The sequence below is a fragment of the Nothobranchius furzeri genome, chromosome 8, assembly GCF_043380555.1.
Source record: "Nothobranchius furzeri strain GRZ-AD chromosome 8, NfurGRZ-RIMD1, whole genome shotgun sequence".
Taxonomy (NCBI): Eukaryota; Metazoa; Chordata; class Actinopteri; order Cyprinodontiformes; family Nothobranchiidae; genus Nothobranchius; species Nothobranchius furzeri.
The window spans coordinates 79,823,823-79,842,823 of NC_091748.1; the positions used below are offsets into that span (position 1 = coordinate 79,823,823).

General features: G+C 40.9%; 2 protein-coding genes across 3 annotated transcripts; one reads left to right on the top strand and one right to left on the bottom strand.

Moving 5' to 3' along the window:
- Window positions 1-1,337: 1,337 nt before the first annotated feature.
- LOC129155844 (zinc finger protein 84-like) lies at window positions 1,338-17,100 on the top strand. 2 transcript variants are annotated; one of them, XM_070554389.1, is made up of 4 exons: window positions 1,338-1,556; window positions 1,700-1,812; window positions 1,899-1,980; window positions 15,107-17,100. In XM_070554389.1, the coding sequence occupies exon 4, from the start codon at window positions 15,226-15,228 to the stop codon at window positions 16,873-16,875; it is 1,650 nt and encodes a 549-aa protein (XP_070410490.1). In that variant the 5' UTR covers window positions 1,338-1,556; window positions 1,700-1,812; window positions 1,899-1,980; window positions 15,107-15,225; the 3' UTR covers window positions 16,876-17,100. The 2 variants fall into 2 exon arrangements, with proteins under 2 accessions (XP_070410490.1, XP_070410491.1); XM_070554390.1 differs by lacking the exon at window positions 1,899-1,980.
- Window positions 7,028-9,090, bottom strand: LOC129155843 (uncharacterized). The gene is made up of 7 exons (XM_054735566.2): window positions 8,952-9,090; window positions 8,328-8,386; window positions 8,180-8,230; window positions 8,048-8,092; window positions 7,901-7,965; window positions 7,716-7,824; window positions 7,028-7,596 (listed from the first exon to the last, which is right to left on the bottom strand). The coding sequence occupies exons 3-7, from the start codon at window positions 8,186-8,188 to the stop codon at window positions 7,216-7,218; spliced, it is 609 nt and encodes a 202-aa protein (XP_054591541.1). The 5' UTR covers window positions 8,189-8,230; window positions 8,328-8,386; window positions 8,952-9,090; the 3' UTR covers window positions 7,028-7,215.
- Window positions 17,101-19,001: the final 1,901 nt, after the last annotated feature.

Here is a 19,001-nt window from a genome sequence, read left to right on the forward strand (position 1 = left end):
ACTGCTTGATGCTGCTAACAGAATGTGACCTGAATACATTTTTGTTTTTAAAAATACCTTATAGTAAAACTGCATGAAAATGACTTTTATCTACAGATAAATCAGTGATTAGTTTATCTAAACTCGTTTTAAGTTCAACTTGCACAGAAATCTAATATTTATTGTGGTTATTTTTGCAACAGAAGACCAGTGATGAGATGCTGTTGTCACACTTAACTTTTAATTCAGTTCAACTTTATTTATAAAGCGCCAAATCACGACAAGAGTCGTCTCAAGGCACTTCACATAATAAACATTCCAATACAGGTCAGTTCATTAAGCCAATCAGAAATAATGTTTCCTATATAAGGAACCCAGTTCAATCTCACTGGACTCCTTTGATCAGTTCCATCACACCATGGGAAAACTACTAACTACGTGAAAGGAAGAGGGGCAGTACAGTCAAAAAGTTGTTTTTAACACTTGAGAAAAGTCGGGCCCTTTACACAACAAACAGTAACAAGTTTTATTTTAACACCTTCCCTCTGGGGTGTTGGGGCGGTCATCCTTGGATGGGGATCTGGGCTGGGCCTGGGGGATTGGATTCTGGCTTGCATGCTGCTGGCAAGAGGGTGGGGGTATATGGCGGCGCCTGGCCCTGGCCTGGGGGCCTTGGTTCCTCCTGAACTAGCATTAACACTTCTGTTCCATCACAGGGCAGGCGGATATCTGGGATGGGGAGAACCCAACTTCATCTGGGTGTCTTATGTGGTCTGGAACTTGATCAAATGCAGGAATGGGACTCTGCTGATATTGTTGGCCGGCAGTTTCCAAAGCAGCCACAGAAAAAGACCTATCGCCTCGCCACCTCAGCCTCGCCCTCGGAACCAACTGCCGCTGGTCAGCCGACCTCAGTAGGAATGGTGGATCGTACGGCAGGAGTGTGTCTGAGAGTTATGATGGTTCCAGCCCATATAAAGATTTATGTCAGCATGAGATTCTTAAAACAAATAATAGAAACAGCTGGAATCCATATATGTACAGTCTATGCTCCCAACCAGCACAAACACAGGCAAGCTAATGACGCTAACGATGCTAGCGCCTTGTTTACTTCCGCCGGAAGCCTCACCGAGTACTCGGTAGAAACAGTGAACTGGTATTTTATTCCGCTAGTTTTGCAAACAATAACAAAAATATAACACGTTGTGTGTTTTATTAGTCCCATTCTGAACACACGTGTGTTTTATTCTGCTCCAGCAGGTGGCGCTAGTGCACCTTTACGCTAGTCACGGACCCCGGAAAAAGCAGAACCCGGAAGCTGCTAGCAGAGCTAGCTTGTTGTTGTTGTGGTGTGTGTGTGAGGAGAAAGTTTGAGGCTCTGCAGTAAAAATGTCTTCACTTCAGTCTCTGGGAGAGTTGATCAGCTAAAGCGACTAACTGCTGCTGCTGCAGAAATCTTCTCACCGGGCTGTGGGAACTTTCTTCTCCTCCTCAACAACTTGGTGGAGTTCTTTCCAGAACCAGAGAAGATATTCTGAGGTCTTCGTGACAATCGGAGCTCCAGAATCAGGTTGTGGGTGAGAAAAGCTTTTCTCTAGACTTCCTGCCCTCTGGATCTGCTGCTGTTCCTTTGGCCAGAACCAAAGCGTTGGATCTTTAATCTCCTGCGTTGTTCTGAAGCAGCATCTTAATCAGCTCTCCTGCTTTGCTTCTATTGCAGCTGTTAGCTAAACACGGCTAAAGGAAACCTGCTACCACTTCAGGATCATCCATCAGCTGGGACTGATTCATCGTGTGTTCTTCACCACCTGGACCTGGACAGCATGGACACAGGTAGGGCTGCCACCTTTCAGATATGGAAATAAGTAAATGAGTTGGAGAAGTGGGTTTTCTCTTAGACAGCTGTGTTATTCACACAGGTGTGAAACATCTGTAAAAGCCAGATCTGGTGCAGGAAAATGGCTGAACAGGGAGTGGGGACACACTTTTACTTCTGCGGTTGTAAGTGATAATAATAATAACAATAATAGTAGTAATAATAATATTACATTAAACTTGTATAGCGCTTTTTAGGTCAGTCAAAGAGGCTTCACAAAAAAATGCAATAAACACATAATAAAACAACATGAAACTGCTATGCTAGCGATTAGCCGCTCTGCTAGCGACATGTTGCTCCATCTCTAAGCGGCTATTACATGTATTCTTACAAGTTTGCTCAATCTGACAGCCTCTGGCTAAATGCAATAGCGTCTGGCAGCAGCCACTGTGGAGCTCCACAGTAGCCGGAAACACGTAACTTTAGTTAAATCGACATTGACAGCGAAAACTAACTAAATTGCGATTTTGTTACTATTGATGCTGCTGAGAAATAAAAGGCTCTGGTGTGAAATGTATGGTTGTAGTTGTGTGTCTTATATTTTGAAAGAACTATTTACACGTTACCATAGCGATCAGAGACCATTAAGAAGCATGCCTGTCTGAGAAAAGTGTTAGGTATTTTTTATATTGTTCATCTTTGATTGTGAAGTTACCTCACTTTTAGGAAAAGTCCAAACCAGCTAAACCAGGGAGTTTTCTGCCAGACCAAGAAACTTGTAGTTCTAGTATCTGAAGAATTCCTTTGTCCTGTGCATTCTAAGACCAAGGTGTTTTTCCATTAGCTCAACTCTAGAAACTTCTCTTGTGATTGTGGAATTTGTGGGTGTGAACATTGTGAAATAAATTAGGGCTGCAGCTATCGAATATTTTTGTAATCGAGTACTCTATCGAATATTTTTTTCGATTAATCGAGTACTCTAATAAATTACCCTTTTGTGTTTGTAAACCATTATATCATATATTGATGAGCCAAGATGGCGTCGAGTATGGCTGCCTCGTCGCGAGCTCCACCAAGTTCCAACATTACACGCTCCATACTGTACATTAATGCCACTGTGTTGCACATACCAACCTCTGTACATTTTATATCTCTTATCTTATTGTTTACTTTATTCATTTGTATACTTAGATTAGCCATTTTTATATTTTACTTGTTTTTACATTACTGTATTTTTGCACAACTCAGTTGCTGTGAAGCTCGCACACAAGAATTTCACTCGCATGTACTCTACCAGTGTACCTGCACATGTGACGTGACAATAAAAGTGATTTGATATCAAATAGCATGTTATAATTATGAAAGACCTCTTAAAATGAGCAAGCAATTGCCAGTTATTCTTCAAGTTTTATTCAAAATTAGTTTGCATAACTTCAGCACTTCAACTTTACTTCACAGTAAACAAATGCCTGTGCAAAAAATAAGTAAACAACCTGAGCTGATTTTCCCCTCGTGTGAGAATCTGCTAGCCTGCAAGCCAGACAAAAACTAGGAGGATAACGCTGCGAGCGGCTGCGGCCCAAACAGAACCAGAACCGCTCACGGCGCAAACAGCTCGCCGGCTGTTTCCCTATTAACGGACGTCCGTTTTTATTTCTACACTTTTTTTTCTCACACTAACAAGGATTGCCAAAAGCATGTTTGCTGTGGTTTTGTCAAATTATACTGATCACACAACATTTATTTACTTTCTTTCGTTTTCCTCCGCCACTCATAAATACCCGTGTCCTCCTGCAGAAACCCCGAGGGACAACAGACATCAATAACACAATAAAAAGTCCGACATATTGTGTAAAAACTGCTATTTTTAGCACATTTTAAGTCCGACGTGTTGCTACCAGATGTAGGGTGTGAGCTGAAACTGAGCGCTACAAACGAAAAAGTCGCAGAGTCCGCAGAATATATAGAAAAACAGGCTAAAAAGCATCATCTTGTAGAGGCTCCGAGTCCGCTTGCAGAAGTGACATTTACAGGTGCTGCAGCACGGAGGATGTGGTGTTGTGGTAGGTTAAATCCATTTTACTGTATTTATACTGGACTACGTTTTCCGTCTTACGACGTGAAAAATGGTCCCACAACTTTGACATTTTCTGTCTTTTTCGCACTCCACCGGGGTCCACGTTGTTAAGAGAAAGTTAAGTTACATTCGCTACTCGCGTGTGCATTCAGTGCAGTGGGCATGTGCGTCACTTATTTCGGTCCGGGTGAAACATGACCCCGGGCGATTGCAAAGCCATGAATTAATTAAATATGAATTAAACGAATCCTCGAGGCAGAGAATTTGACTCGAGGATTTTTTGTACTCGAATTATTCGAGGTACTCGAGGAATCGTTTCAGCTCTAAAATAAATCCCTCCATGAGCTTCGGCTCCTTGGTGAGAGGAAAATGGCTTCTGACTCCAGTGTGTGTCTGTGCCTCACTCTCACCCGTTACAAAGTGAGTTTTGTAACGTTTGTTATGGCCTTTGCAAAGGGTCACACTTTGCAGAGTTTGTTGTCTGTTTAAAGGTTTGTTACAGTTTACCAAATTAAGAATCTAATCCCTCTGTGTGTGTGTTCTGACTTCCTTTAAGGTAATTTAAGTTTAAGGTAATATAAGAATAATAGTATAAATTAAAATACCCAACATAGATTAAATTACCTATCAAAAAGTGTATAAAGCATGTAGTGAGGGATTTTACAGTCTTAACATCTATAATAATTGTAAAAAATAAAGTTGGTTACGTCATGGATTTCTCCTACCGCGGGTTATTTTTAGAACGTGACTCCTGCGATAAACGAGGGACTGCTATATTATTAATAGTAGAGTCTGGGAAACCTAATTGATTAACATCAACATTGATTATTATGCACTATTATTTTTGTTCAACGGTGATAAAGTCCTAATGTCTTCATGAAAGTTCCTTTTTTCCCCCCATCTGAGCATCGGGGAAAAGGCTGTCTTGCAATTGTTGAGGTCACTAGTGTGTGCCCCATTTCTTCCAGGATCACTCTCTTTATAGGTTTTAATGGACTCCTAGTACTGTATTGTATTCCAAGATCTGGGAGACTGTAGAAATGAGCAGTGATGCCCTTCCTACCGTCTTTCCAGAAAAATAAGTGACCTGGAAGCTGTTAGGCTTACTTACAGCAGCAGAAAGTGTTCTTAGCATGTGCTTCAGTCTGTATCAACAGAAATTCACTGCAGCCTGTGTAATATTTGATGCGTCATAATTCATTCTTCTCTATCTTGCAAATACATATTTTTGTGGCAATGTCATGCACAACACACACAACTATTAGATCCTTAAGATCAAACCCGTGTCGTTCTTTTGGTCCACCGCAGTGCAGCAGTCAAAAAAAAAAAAAGAATAAGTGAAGTGGCCACAAATGGCCAGGATAGAGCCCAGAGTGCTAATGTTTACAATGTATACAAATATTATTGATTTCAATTCTCTACTGTTAATATCAACAATAAGCTTTTTATTTTGAAATTACAAGTATAAAAAATGCTGTTGCATTTACATTTAATGCTGTTACTCTGTAATCCTTTATTATAAGTATGGACAAATAATCAAGTGAACAACATTTTGAAATAAGTTTAATTGGAATTTTGTAATATACAAAAACAAAACAACAACGACATATTAAATGTAGTGGAATATAGTTGTATATTCTTACACTTTTATTAGGTCCAGATATTATAATCCGAAGAGGTTGTTTTTACTTCAGGGAGTTTTATTTAAACACTTTATATTGACTTAGAGACAAGAAAAGAGAGAGTTGGGATCGTTTAAGAATCTTTAATTTCTATAATTATAAATTCAAACAATTCCAGGACTAACTCCTTATGATGGATGCGTATGGATTTGAATGTTGAAGTGTGTGTGTGTGTGTGTTCAGGATCTCCAGCTGAGGCAGGCGGATCTGGTGTCAGATGTTTTGACTAGGAGCCACGAGGCTTCAGAAGCTCATGACATGAAACGCTATCTTGTGCCGTGTCTACGTACCGTATGGAGTCTCCCGCGTTCAGATCCGGAATGCCAGGTCGACTCGGACCTTCCTTCGGTGCTCGGACTGATGGTACAGCTTCTGGAGCACGACAAACCAGTCTACGGATAGCTCCGGCAGTAGCGACAGCTCTCAGCGCGTTCAGCTTTTATTTTGAAGGAACCGTCGTCTTGTTGTTCAAACGACAGATTTTCCAGCTTGACAGTTCTCAGCTTAAAGATACAGCTGGCCGGGCTGTAAATCCGTTAGAGATGATGATGTGAGAGCTGGTTGAAACTACGTTGAGTCTATGATGTAACTCCGATGAGGCTGAGGTGGAAACTCAGATGGAACTGAACTTAAAATGGCGTTGCTCTGTTTTTATTAACTTAGTTGTTTATAAATCTTAGCAAATCGGAGTGGGCAATTTCAGTAAACACTCCAGAACTCTGCCCCGCAACAGAAGGAGGTTCTGACTGGAATGAGCGAACAATGTGTCACGTGTTTCACGTGTTTACCTTATGTGAGTAAGAATGTCTGGCATAGTTAGTCCTCCTGTTATTCAATAAACACATAAATCCTGACATTTTGATTTCACAGATCAGTCACCTGATTATTACTGATCAACATATGTTTTGATTAGCTTTATTACAAACAAAGGTCTTTGATTAATTAATGAAAAGCGTTCTTCTTCCTTCTTCTGTCTTCTTTCCTGGAATGTAAACATTTAGAAACAAGCACCCGACCTTGTTCATTCATGCACCCTGTTACTGTGTGAAGGGGCAGCTGTTAAGGGCAGACAATAGGATATTCATAACGCTACATAAACAAACAAACAAACACAGTCAGTGCCTTCATTTGTCCATTACATGTCAAACATAGCACTGACCCTAAAGCCTGATTTATGCTTCTCCGTCTGCGTCATTGCGGAGACACGCAACGCCATTATCCGTCCCTGCGTAGGGCTCCGGCAGGCACGCAAGTACGTACGGAGTCGAGCCCACTGTTTTAAACACCCGTCGAACGAGACAGATTACGCAAGCTTGTGATTGGTCAGGACGCCGCTGTTGTTTACAGCGCCGCCATTGCAAAGAGAGCCGAGGATAACTAGCGGCAGACACAGGGAAGCTTGAAGAATACCTCGCAAAAAAACTCTAAAAATATGAACGTTTCATCCTCCTGTGACTGGAGGAGTGAAAAGATGCGCAGCAAGCGTTTTATTTGTGGACGGAAATGACAGGAAACGTGGGTTTAGGGGTAGAGAGCGCATGAAGAGGTGGAGGAGGATGAGAGACAAATATGTCCGTGTTAAAAGTCTCTTATATACACAAAAAACACGATATAAACACACGACCCTGGACCGATACAAGACAGGATACCACAGAACAGCGCTACGCCCTCTGCTGTCCTGCCGGGCAATTGCTTTGCAACACTCCCCAGGAGACGGAGAAGTATGAGAGCAAAATGTCTCCGTCAGTCCGTGCGTGTCTGTCCCTTGCGGAGCTGACGGAGAAGCATGAACCAGGCTTTAGTCCCTGCTCATCAGCACATGCTTTCAAAAAGAGCTCCATGTCCTCTGCAAACTGAAAAACAAAGAGGAACATGTCCCTTGCTCCAGTGTCTTCTTCCTCTGACATGTCTCTTAAGACCCTCTGCTGGTCCCCTTGATTTAAGGACAGATATGTTGGCGTTGTTACGAGTCCACGGAAAAGTGCCTTATTTTGGACAACCCACTGCACAGCAGGACGCAGATCTTCAACAACTGCTGGCTCCTGTGTCAGGCGCATGGGGATAAAAACACAGCTATTTCTCTGTTGCAGAACAGTTTTTTAACAGTTATTCAAATGTCAATAACCATGTAATTACACTACTGTTTAAAGTGAATACTGACCTGACTGACTTCCTGGAACTTGCGCTTTTTCAGTCTGAAAATGGGCACGTGTTGTCCTTCAAGCACAGCTTTGGCTTCCTCCCCCCAGTGTGCAAATAGCTCGCCAGAGCTTAGCAGAAAATGTTGATATTGTTAAGGAGTGTAAACTTTAACACAACATAGAACAGAAGTCAAAATATAAATACCTCCTGAGATCAAAGTTCTCCATCAACAGCAAGCACCACCATTTACGCAAGTAGGGCATGTCTGACTAAAATATTAGTATGAAACATAATTAACAACTTTAAAAAGATTCAAGACTCCATTGCTGTGAAAGTAAATAGAATACTTACTATAGTATAGTCAAATGGTGCATCCAGTGCCACGTACAGAGCAGACTATTTGGAAGAAAAAATAAAAATGTCATTTTTTAGAAGCTTAAATTAGCTTCTGTATGAATCTCAAGAAGAGATGAGAAAAATTACTATCAGCATGAAGATCCCACAGTCAACTCCGTAGTTTTGGCTTGGAAAACCCTGTATTACATTGAAAATAAAGGCTCATTAATAAAATCCCTTAAAAGAAGACTAGTGAAATTCATATTATTCACCATACACTTAAACTAGCACATACCTTCAAGTCAAAGCTCTTTTTCTGACCACTGCCCGGGAATGAGCTTCACTGCAAGATTCCTTTTTTTCAAGACAGTCACATTCACAAGTTAACAGACATCATCATGATGGGTGTGAAATGTTTATTGCTAATAGCACCAACTGTAACTACAGGTCTTAGGAACACGACCTCAACAAAACAGCATAACAGAATGAAAAAGTACAGTCACATGCTCACAGTTGGTCAAAATAAAGCATTTTCAGCTTTAATTTGAGGTTGGCATATTTTATAAACTAATATTTAATGGTGTTTTATGTTAAACTAAAACGTTTGAAGACCCTATTTTTGTCTGAAACTCATCTAAAGTTTAAGACCCTTAAGGGATAAATCATACTCTAATGCAAAATGTGTTTTTTTCTTCTTCTCGCCCACAGAAGCCGTTAATCCAACCCTCTTACTTAAACCAGGCCCAGGAAAAAGCATATCTGTGTGTTTCTCTGCCATGGAGCACGATGAAAAAAAAATTTAAAATAAGAAGGAATGTTGTTGTAACGCAAAAAAAAAGTGGCAACATGATCATTGTAAGAAAACTAGAATTATGAAATCACTAACGGCAAGTTTATTTAAGAAAGACTCTGTCCCAACCTTTGCGATCAACTTGTAAGACATCCGCGGTATCCATGAGTGTTTATGGCTACTGTGGAGGTCACGTGCTTCCGGCTACTGTGGAGGTCACGTGTATCCGGTTACGGTGGAGCTCCACAGTGGCCGCAGCCAGAACCTTCTCGCTAAATGTGCTGCTCTAAACTTCGCATTTGGCGTCCTGGTTTTTAATTATTTGGAGACGTTCAACGTCAACGGAGTTCGGTTTTCCATCCTGCTTGTGCGGAGAGATGAGCCAAACCCCTCCCTCCCCTGTGTAATGAAGAACCAACTACGGAAAGCTGGAGTGGCCAAATTACCTCAAATATATTGTAAGGGTTTGAATAGTAAACTACAGGGTTACTGTTTTATTTTGAAGGCGAGCTCAACGGGTGAGAAATGTTCCGGTTTTTTCCGCCCTGGTTTGCTATGCTAGTAAATACTCCGTTACGAGCGATTCTGTAGAGAAAAGTTAAGACTTTGTAAGGCGACAGTAGCCCGAAAATAATACTCATAAATGAGCAACCAGAGACTCTGAGTCATTACAGTATAATCGCTGATATGAGTCAATACTTTTTTGGGTTAGGAGGAAAAATATTGAGATACATCGTGTATCGGAATTCAGCTAAAAGATATCGAGATATAAGTTTTGGTCCATATCGCCCAGCCCTAATCTGGACCATTTTTAAAGCTGTTTTAAAAGTGGATGTTTTTGTCCTCTAATGGCTCGAGTGTATAGTAAATTTTAAATCTGTCGCTATATAAAAACCATTAAGTGCAAAAAATTCAAAATTTTAGATATTTCATAACATAATCTAGATTGATTTGTACTAAACACCCCAGGCAAAAAATAAAAAAGTATTTTTTTAGAAAATAACTCAGTTTTAGTGTTTTTTTATTTTTATTTTTTTCATAAATTACATCAGTGACTTTGAGTATTCCAACTGGCATTTCAGGGGTTAAAAGCCTCAAAACTAGGGCTGCTCGATTATGGCAAAAATAATAATCACGATTATTGTGACTGAAATTGAGATCTCGATTATTTAAGACAATTTTTCAATTAATGTTGATTTTATTTGTTTTTATTCGGTCATAAAATTGCTCAGGGCACAATCAGGACAAAAATAAATAAGAAACAAGATGATCACTAAAATAACTCCTAATTCCCAGTATAAAAAAGACCAATATACTTTTAGCTCATAGTTTATGACCCAAGCGCTATAGACCTTATGACACGTCTCTAAATAAAGTAAAATTTTCCAGTGCAGAGAGGAGACAACCCATAGAAGAACTGATTTGATCTCATTTCAGAGAAAAATAGAACAGGTCAGATGCACCTAATAAATAAAACCACTAACAAACTCAGGAATCTGTTTCTTTGCTTTGCTGTTCTGGTGCTGAGAATATCACTAATGCGGATCAAAGGAGATACACAGATGAGTGCACCTCATATTTATAATTTGGAGACTACATTTACTGCAGCTGGCAGAGGCAGAGATTTTTAGGCCCGAGCAGCGAAAGCGCTGCGAAGGCCTCTTGTTTTTGCTCCGATTATTATTATTCTTTATTTATTATTCCGTGCGCGAAATGAATGGCTTTTTGGGGACCTTAACATACCCCAAAACTCACAATATTTTGAAAACTTGTCAGGCCTGGTGAAAAATTTGATATTTTAAAGGTCCCAAAAAAATCGCAAAGAAAATGGCTGAACAGCGCCCCCTAGAAAGTGAAAAAAAACCCTCTCCATAAAGCTTAGTTTATTGTACAGTTATGAAATTTGGTACACTTGTAGTACTCAACAGTCCGCACAGAAAAGTCTCTTGCAAGCATGGTCAATATCAAACAGGAAGTCGGCCATTTTGGGTTGAAATGGCGATTTTTAGCCGTTTTTGCCGTTTTTAGGGTCCGTTTCTGATTGGATTGCTCGATCATTTTTTGCACGATCATCTCAAAATTTGTGTAAAATTGCTCAGAAGGGATGGGCGAACAAAATGAGATGAGAATTCTGAGTTTTCGTATATGTTGAAGGGGCGGGGCCAGGCCTCAAAGTTTGACTACTCGCCAAAAATATTTAAATTGCTATAACTTCATAACTGAATGGAATAGAGTTACCAAACTTTCTGTGGTCATTCGTCATCCACCCACAAAGTAAATTGAATGGTCGGATGATGACATCACACAAGCCCCGCCCCCTCAGGACCAAAAAGGTCATGTTTTACTGTGAAAGGTCCCAAATTGCCCCATTTCATTTAATCACCAAGAATTTGCAGCTGGTAACTCAAGACAAGTGGGGGTTGCTTGGCGTCACTTTATGGGAGTTTTCGGCAGAGGGCGGGTCTGTGGCGGCGCGGCGAAGTCAGGCGTACCGCCGTGGCCTTACGTTTGCCTCCCATTTCGTCATTTCTAAAGATATAATCACGAAACTTCTTGGGAGCGATCCTAGTCCAGCCCCCCAAAGGATCTGATGTGAACATCGGGTGGGCGTGGCCTATTTTCTGAAATAGCGCCCCCTAGGACCATTAGCGCCCCCTAGGACCATTAAAACTGTCAGCCCCAAGCCATGCTTTGACTGAGGATTACAAAATTTGGTACACTAATGTGGTGTCTCAGGACCTACAAAAAAGTCTCTTGGAGCCAAGTGCAAAGTCGCACAGGAAGTCAGCCATTTTGGTCCAAGTGCGCGATTTAGTGGTTTTCACACACATTGTTTGGAGAGTGATGCTCCGTCGCCCTTTTCACCAATCGCCTTCAAACTTCTGCTATATACTCTTAAGACATAGAGGAAAAAATTCAACCGTCGGATTTTAAATAAGTATAAAGGTGTGGGCGTGGCTAAGCCTCAAACTTTGACCTTTCGCCACGCCACTCTTTTTTTCACAGCTCCCTATTGGACCCATTTTACCCAATCACCAGGAATCTCTGGTAAATAGCAGCAGACAATTTGAGGTCACTTGGTCTCCAGTACTGGAAGGTTTTGAGAAAAGGCGGGGCTTTGGGAGCATGGCGAAATTCGCCATCACGCCATGGAAATACGTTTGCCTCTCATTTCTTCATTTATCGTGATATCACCTCGAAATTTGTTGTGAGTGATCCTAGTCTGACCCCCAATAGAAATGGATGGCTGAAGTTTGTGGGCGTGGCCTATTTTCTGAAATAGTGCCCCCTAGGACCATTAAAACTGTCAGCCCCAAGCCATGCTTTGACTGAGGATTGCGAAATTTGGTACACTAATGTGGTGTTGCAGGACCTACAAAAAAGTCTCTTGGAGCGAAGTGCAAAGTCGCACAGGAAGTCGGCCATTTTGGTCCAAGTACTCGATTTAGTGGTTTTCGCACACGTTGTTTGGACAGTGATACCCCGTCGCCCTTTTCACCGATCACCTTCAAACTTCTGTTATATTTTCTTAAGATAAAGGGGAAAAAATTCAACCGTCGGATTTTAAATAAGTGTAAAGTTGTGGGCGTGGCTAAGCCTCAAACTTTGACCTTTCGCCATTACATTACTTGACTTAACAACTCCAATGTGCATGATCAGATCTATATCAAACTTTGTCTGTGTGATCATTGAACACATCTCAAGACGTCATTGTGGACAGGTGACATCACCTAAGCCCCGCCCCCTGACAACAGGAAGTCTATTGTTTTATGGTGAAATGCCCATATTTGTCCTCTCTAATTTAGTCAACATGACATTGAGGTCAGGCACTGTCTTCATGATGTTGCAATGACCATTCAGATCTGATAGCTTTCCAGATAGGGAGGGGCTTTGATGCCATGGCGATTTCTGGCATGACGCTGTGACTTTACGTTTGATCGTAACTTCCACAAACAGCCTCCCATCTGCACGAGACTGAACATGGCAATCAACAATCATGCCCTTTAGCCAATGAGACACAAATGGTTGGTGAAATTCGTATAACACCACAGTGCCCCCTACACACCATTAAAACTGTAATAACTCCTACAGACGAGGTCGTAACTGCACCAAACTTGGTGTGCTCAGAGGGGATGCTCAGTCAGGGTGAGGTGCGGACGAGGTGACGGTTAGCTGTTTCTGGTGTCGGGGTGGTCAACATTTCTGTTCCGCGGATGTGCCCTGGCGCCCCGGGCTGCCGGCCAGGCCGGAGTGGCGCAGAGCTGCGAGGGCCGAACGACGCTGCTTGCAGCTTTAATTTTCTATTGATACACGGATTTACAGAATCATTTTAAATGTTAATAGGGGAAGACTGCAGGAGGGAGCGGTAAAATACAGGGGGTCCCCAGCAATAACAAGAAACTTTACGAGTCTGATGAAACCCGCTGGTTTTCCATCAGGCAGTCACGGGGCAGCTCCAACGACCCAGTGGCTGTGCTGGGTCAATGTTATCGAGCTCAGTCCGGCTCGGCAGAGGGTGGACGAGCCGAGGCGACGTCGTGCTCTGCTTAAGAAGTGTTATTTTCCCGCTTCAGAAGAAGCGTCCAACGTGTTTTTACGCTTTCTCCGACACATGTCACGTCGCTAAGTTGTTAGCACCGCGCGCTAACACGTTAACAGTGCAGCGTAGCCTGCTGGAGGTTTTAAGGGTTCAGATGAAACACCCGACCTCTCAGGCTGCTCACGCATCGATCTTAAGTTGTCGCTGTTGCGCTCACGCCGTAATACAGTATTAGATGCGGTTAAAGTCCGACATGAAAAAATAAATACATTTTACATGAATAAGTTATGCTTAGCCTGGTGGGGAGGAGAACCTGGCCTAATAAGCACTGGAGGAAACCCTGTCAAGATCGTCAACACTCATTTATCTTAATGCTATTGAAACATGTAAACCACAAAGCATTATATCCACTGCTACCTTTCTAATTTTAAACTCAGTAACTTATGCTGTAACTTCACCTTGGCCTGCCTGCTCCTCCTTGCTGCCTGCCGGCTGTGATCACAAGCGACAACATAGTAGTTCCCGCTGCTTCTTCGGGAAACGGCGCACAAAAAAAACTTGGGATCTTGCAGGCGTGGCGGTGGGATTTCAGCCGTGGCGGGCCGCCACGGCTACGCTTATGTAAGGGAGACACTGACTGACAGCAATAATCATATGGTGGCATTTATAACAAATAAATTCAAATTAATTGATGTTCACAAAATTTTGCATAATATGTATTTAGTCATGTCAAGGTGCTGTAGGAGAGTGCACTATCACCGTGTCCTCAGAGAGGTTAGTTATTATTTATCAGCGTGAGGAACTTATTTCTTCCTTATTTATAAACTATTTATTTACAAGTCCATCAGTTAATGTAATAATTGTCCCAACCACAGCTGCACCCCCACCCCCCAACCCGGTCTCACAGCAATCAGGGGCAAGCTGCGGGTGTGTTTAGCGTGCCGCACGCGCACATTTAGCTGTTTTTAGCGGCTCAGGAGCCCGCAGGTACGGTGCGTGTCACTCACTCTGGTTAATCCAACAGGAAACCGGCCGTTTCTTTAGCGACCGACACATCACTACATCATTCCCTTTCCTAATGTCCTGAAGAACGGTCCGGAGCGCAGGCGGAGTGTTTAGCTAACCTGCAGGAAATGTCAACGACAGTTATCCTGAAAGTAGCTAAGGGTTACCAGAGATGTTTCTGAGGTGTTCGCTAGGTACTTTTAGGATTTAAAAAGTCAAGAAGGGGGTCTGAAAAGCTGTTGGAAATAGCATCAATGTCGCTAAGTTGGCAACACTGTGAGGGGCGCTTCATTTGCAACTCAGGGCAGCGCAAGAAGGAGGAGCAAATAATCGGCTTGTTTTGTTTTTATAATCGTTCAAAACTCAGATCGTAATTGGGATTAAAATTCGATTAATTGAGCAGCCCTACTCAAAATGATTGAATTTTTTGATGTTTGGGAAGGGCTGAAGTCTTTCAACAGATTTATGAAAAAAAGTAATAAAAAAAACATTTTATACATTTTTATAGCCACTTTTACAGGCGGTCGTTTTTGTCCTCTATTGACTCTTTTGTATGAAAATTAAAGTGAAGCCTGAGGGTTAAGGCTCATATGATTTATAGAGGCTCAAAGTTCAATTTCCAATTGTAAATACATTTCATTCTACTGTCAGTTTAAAGAAATAATACAACTGTTATATGTGTGAAAACACAGTTACAGCTGTCTGTAATTCACATAATATGTTTCTGTGTTTCCTACAGATTTTCAACAGGTGGTTCTGGTTAAATAAGAAGCTTCAGAAGAACAGAGTGCTCGTGTCAACCACCAGCACCTAGATTTTCTCCACAAAAAAGAGGAACAGGAGAAACTCTGGTCTAGTATGGAGGGAGAGCATCTCTATTTGAATAAGGAGACTGTTGCTGCCGGGTTTCAATCCTTTAGCCATAAAACACATTTAAACAAACACACGAGAGTCCACACAAAGCAGAAACATTTTGCCTGTGAGCACTGTGGACAAAGGTTTCACCAAAAGACTAATTTAACCACACACATGAGAGTCCACACAGGACAGAAGCCTTTTACCTGTGAGCTCTGTGGAAAGAAATTTAGCTTTAAGTCACATTTAAACAGTCACATGAGAGTCCACACAGGACAGAAGCCCTTTCCTTGTGAGCTCTGTGGAACGAGATTTAGCCAAAAGACAAATTTAAACAGCCACATGAGAGTCCACACGGGACAGAAGCCCTTTCCTTGTGAGCTCTGTGGAATGAGATTTAGCTTAAAGTCATCTTTAAACAGACACATGAGTGTCCACACGGGACAGAAGCCCTTTCCTTGTGAGCTCTGTGAAATGAGATTTAGCCGAAAGACAACTTTAAACATTCACATAAGAGTCCACACAGGACAGATGCCTTTTGCCTGTGAGCTCTGTGTAAAAAGATTTAGCCAAAAGGCTAATTTAACCAAACACATGAGAGTCCACACAGGACAGAAGCCCTTTCCTTGTGAGCTCTGTGGAAAGAAATTCAGCCAAAAGTCAGCTTTAAACATTCACATGAGAGTCCACACAGGACAGAAGCCCTTTCCTTGTGAGCTCTGTGGAATGAGATTTAGCCGAAAGACAACTTTAAACAGTCACATCAGAGTCCACACAGGACAGAAGCCTTTTGCCTGTGGGCTCTGTGGAAAGAAATTTAGCTTAAAGTCATCTTTAAATAGTCACATGAGAGTCCACACAGGACAGAAGCCCTTTCCTTGTGAGCTCTGTGGAACGAGATTTAGCCGAAAGGCAACTTTAAACATTCACATGAAAGTCCACACAGGACAGAAGCCTTTTGCCTGTGGGCTCTGTGGAAAGAAATTTAGCTTAAAGTCACCTTTAAATAGTCACATGAGAGTCCACACAGGAGAGAAGCCCTTTCCTTGTGAGCTCTGTGGAACGAGATTTAGCCAAAAGACACAATTAAACAGTCACATGAGAGTCCACACAGGACAGAAACCTTTTCCTTGTGAGCTCTGTGGAATGAGATTTAGCCAAAAGGCAACTTTAAACAGTCACATGAGAGTCCACACAGGACAGAAGCCCTTTCCTTGTGAGCTCTGTGGAAAGAAATTTAGCCAAAAGTCAGCTTTAAACAGACACATGAGTGTCCACACAGGAGAGAAGCCCTTTCCTTGTGAGCTCTGTGGAACGAGATTTAGCCGAAAGACAAATTTAAACAGTCACATGAGAGTCCACACAGGACAGAAGCCTTTTCCTTGTGAGCTCTGTGGAATGAGATTTAGCCAAAAGACACAATTAAACAGTCACATGAGTGTCCACACAGGACAGAAGCCCTTTCCTTGTGAGCTCTGTGGAAAGAAATTTAGCCAAAAGGCAACTTTAAACAGACACATGAGAGTCCACACAGGACAGAAGCCTTTCGCCTGTGAGCTCTGTGTAAAAAAATTTTGCCATAAGACACATTTAAACAGACACATGAGAGTCCACACTGGCTTTTCGCCTGTGAGTTCGATGGAAAAGATTTAGCGAAAAGGCAAATTTAAACGGTCACAATAGTCCATAAAGGACAGAAGCCTTTTGCTTGTGAACTCTGTGGACAAAGATTTCGCTGAAAGAAAACATTAAACAATCATCTAAGCATCCACTAGGGCTGAACGATCTATTGCAGGGGTCTCCAAACTTTTTTGGCCCGTGAGCTACTTTTACACAATGAAAGTACAGCAGAGTTACTGCCATATGATTTATTTACATTGATACTTTCCATGTGTGAATGTGCTTTTGTTAAACATGCTATGCTTACTATATTAACATGCATTGTACTCACAAGTTGATTTCTCTGGTATAAGTAAACTAGTGACATTCTGAAAACCAAATAGAACAAAATATATTTAGTTTTTTAAACTAATCAGATACTTTCAGATAATGAATAACAAATCTACTTCATGTGAATGATTTGGTAATTTTTTTAGACTGTTAGTAACATAACTTTTTAAGCACACAGGAACAGCTAACCTGTAAAGCTGATGATATTTTCAATAAAATACAAGCTAAATGTGATGAAAACACAAAACTCTAAATAGTTTGAATTGAAGTAAAACATTTAAAATCAGAAATAAGACTTGTTCCTGCTCTCCTGATTTACTGAATAATTTTTATGGGCATTTTTGGTCATGAAAGTTTAAGTTTTGCTGTGTTTATTGCTGACAATATGAAGGATTGAGGTTTATCCTTTTTGTCTGCATACATTTCCATTTTTAAATCCAGATTAAAAACTAAACTTTTTCATGATGCCTTCCATCAACCTATCCTTGCATCTGTGCTCTACTAGGTCTTCATCTGTACTGTGTTGAATTTATTCTATATGTATTTTATATGTATACCTATTCTGTGCTGTTTTATTGTGTATTATTGTGTAATTGAAGTGAATACTTGTAATAACGTGTAGTTATTGTGTAAAGCAGTATATACTAGGAATGATGAATAAAAATAAAAACTAGAATTGCACCTGAGCTACATGGTAATAACAGTTTAAGAACTCAGAAACAATACACTAACTTACTAAGTAATTACTATGTAAGTACTAAGTAATTAGAGGCCTGTAAAAGAAAGCGTTACCAATAATTGTACTTATTACGTTTTTATTTTTGTGTACTATGTTCTGTGTCAATATTCTTAGATTTTATTTTACACAACAAGATGTGACATTTTAACTATTTCATTTCACTTGTTTTAACTATGTGAAGCACATTGGGCTACCGTTGTGTGTATGAAATGGGCTGTATAATAAACTTGACTTGAGAGAGTTCACAATCGTGTTTTATTACTAAATGAGACACTCAGCTGAAACTGGGGGAAATATATGATGAATCTATTGAGTAACTTTAGTTACAGTTACTTTAAACCATCATCAACTGCTTTTATAAATATAGACAGGCCCACTATAACATAATAAGGTTTAAGCAGCTTTTCTAAGTTTTCACTGAATATTTGTGCCGACTTTCCACAACAGAATGACAGTAAAAGTACCGGAAACATCTTTAGATATTTATTTACCTCATTGAGAACAGATCCATACGCTTTTGCAAGTGTTTTTCGTCTTAATTTCAAATCTCTTATGTAACATTTGTAGGGGAAACGTGCCTAAAGCTCTTGTACGAATCTGAAACAACCAATCTTCTTTGGGTTACGACGGACCTGTCTAATTCCTGGGAAACCCGTTTTTGACCAACACTTGAACTACACCCCTAAAGAACACAAGCCTCGGGAAACATCAGTGAAGGCTGAAACTGAAAGGAGACAAAGCTGCTGTAGTTCTGGACAGAAAACGGTATCTGGAGGGAATTTTGATGATTTTACGAACTTTACGCTCCAACCGCTGCGAAACGTTGAAGCAACTGTAGTAGCGGCTACCGCAGCGTTTTTGACTAGCTGTCTCCATACAAGGAATAATTAAATGAATACCCAAACCTGGTAAAGACAAACGATTTCTAAATCTAAGACCAATAACTTAAACACAGATTATAAAATCCTGACAACTGCATTGGCTACTAGATTGAAAAAGGGTTTATTACAAGTTATTAGTCCAACTCAATCAGGTTTTTTAAAAGGAAGATCAATACACAATAATATTTGTATGGTTCTTGATATTATGG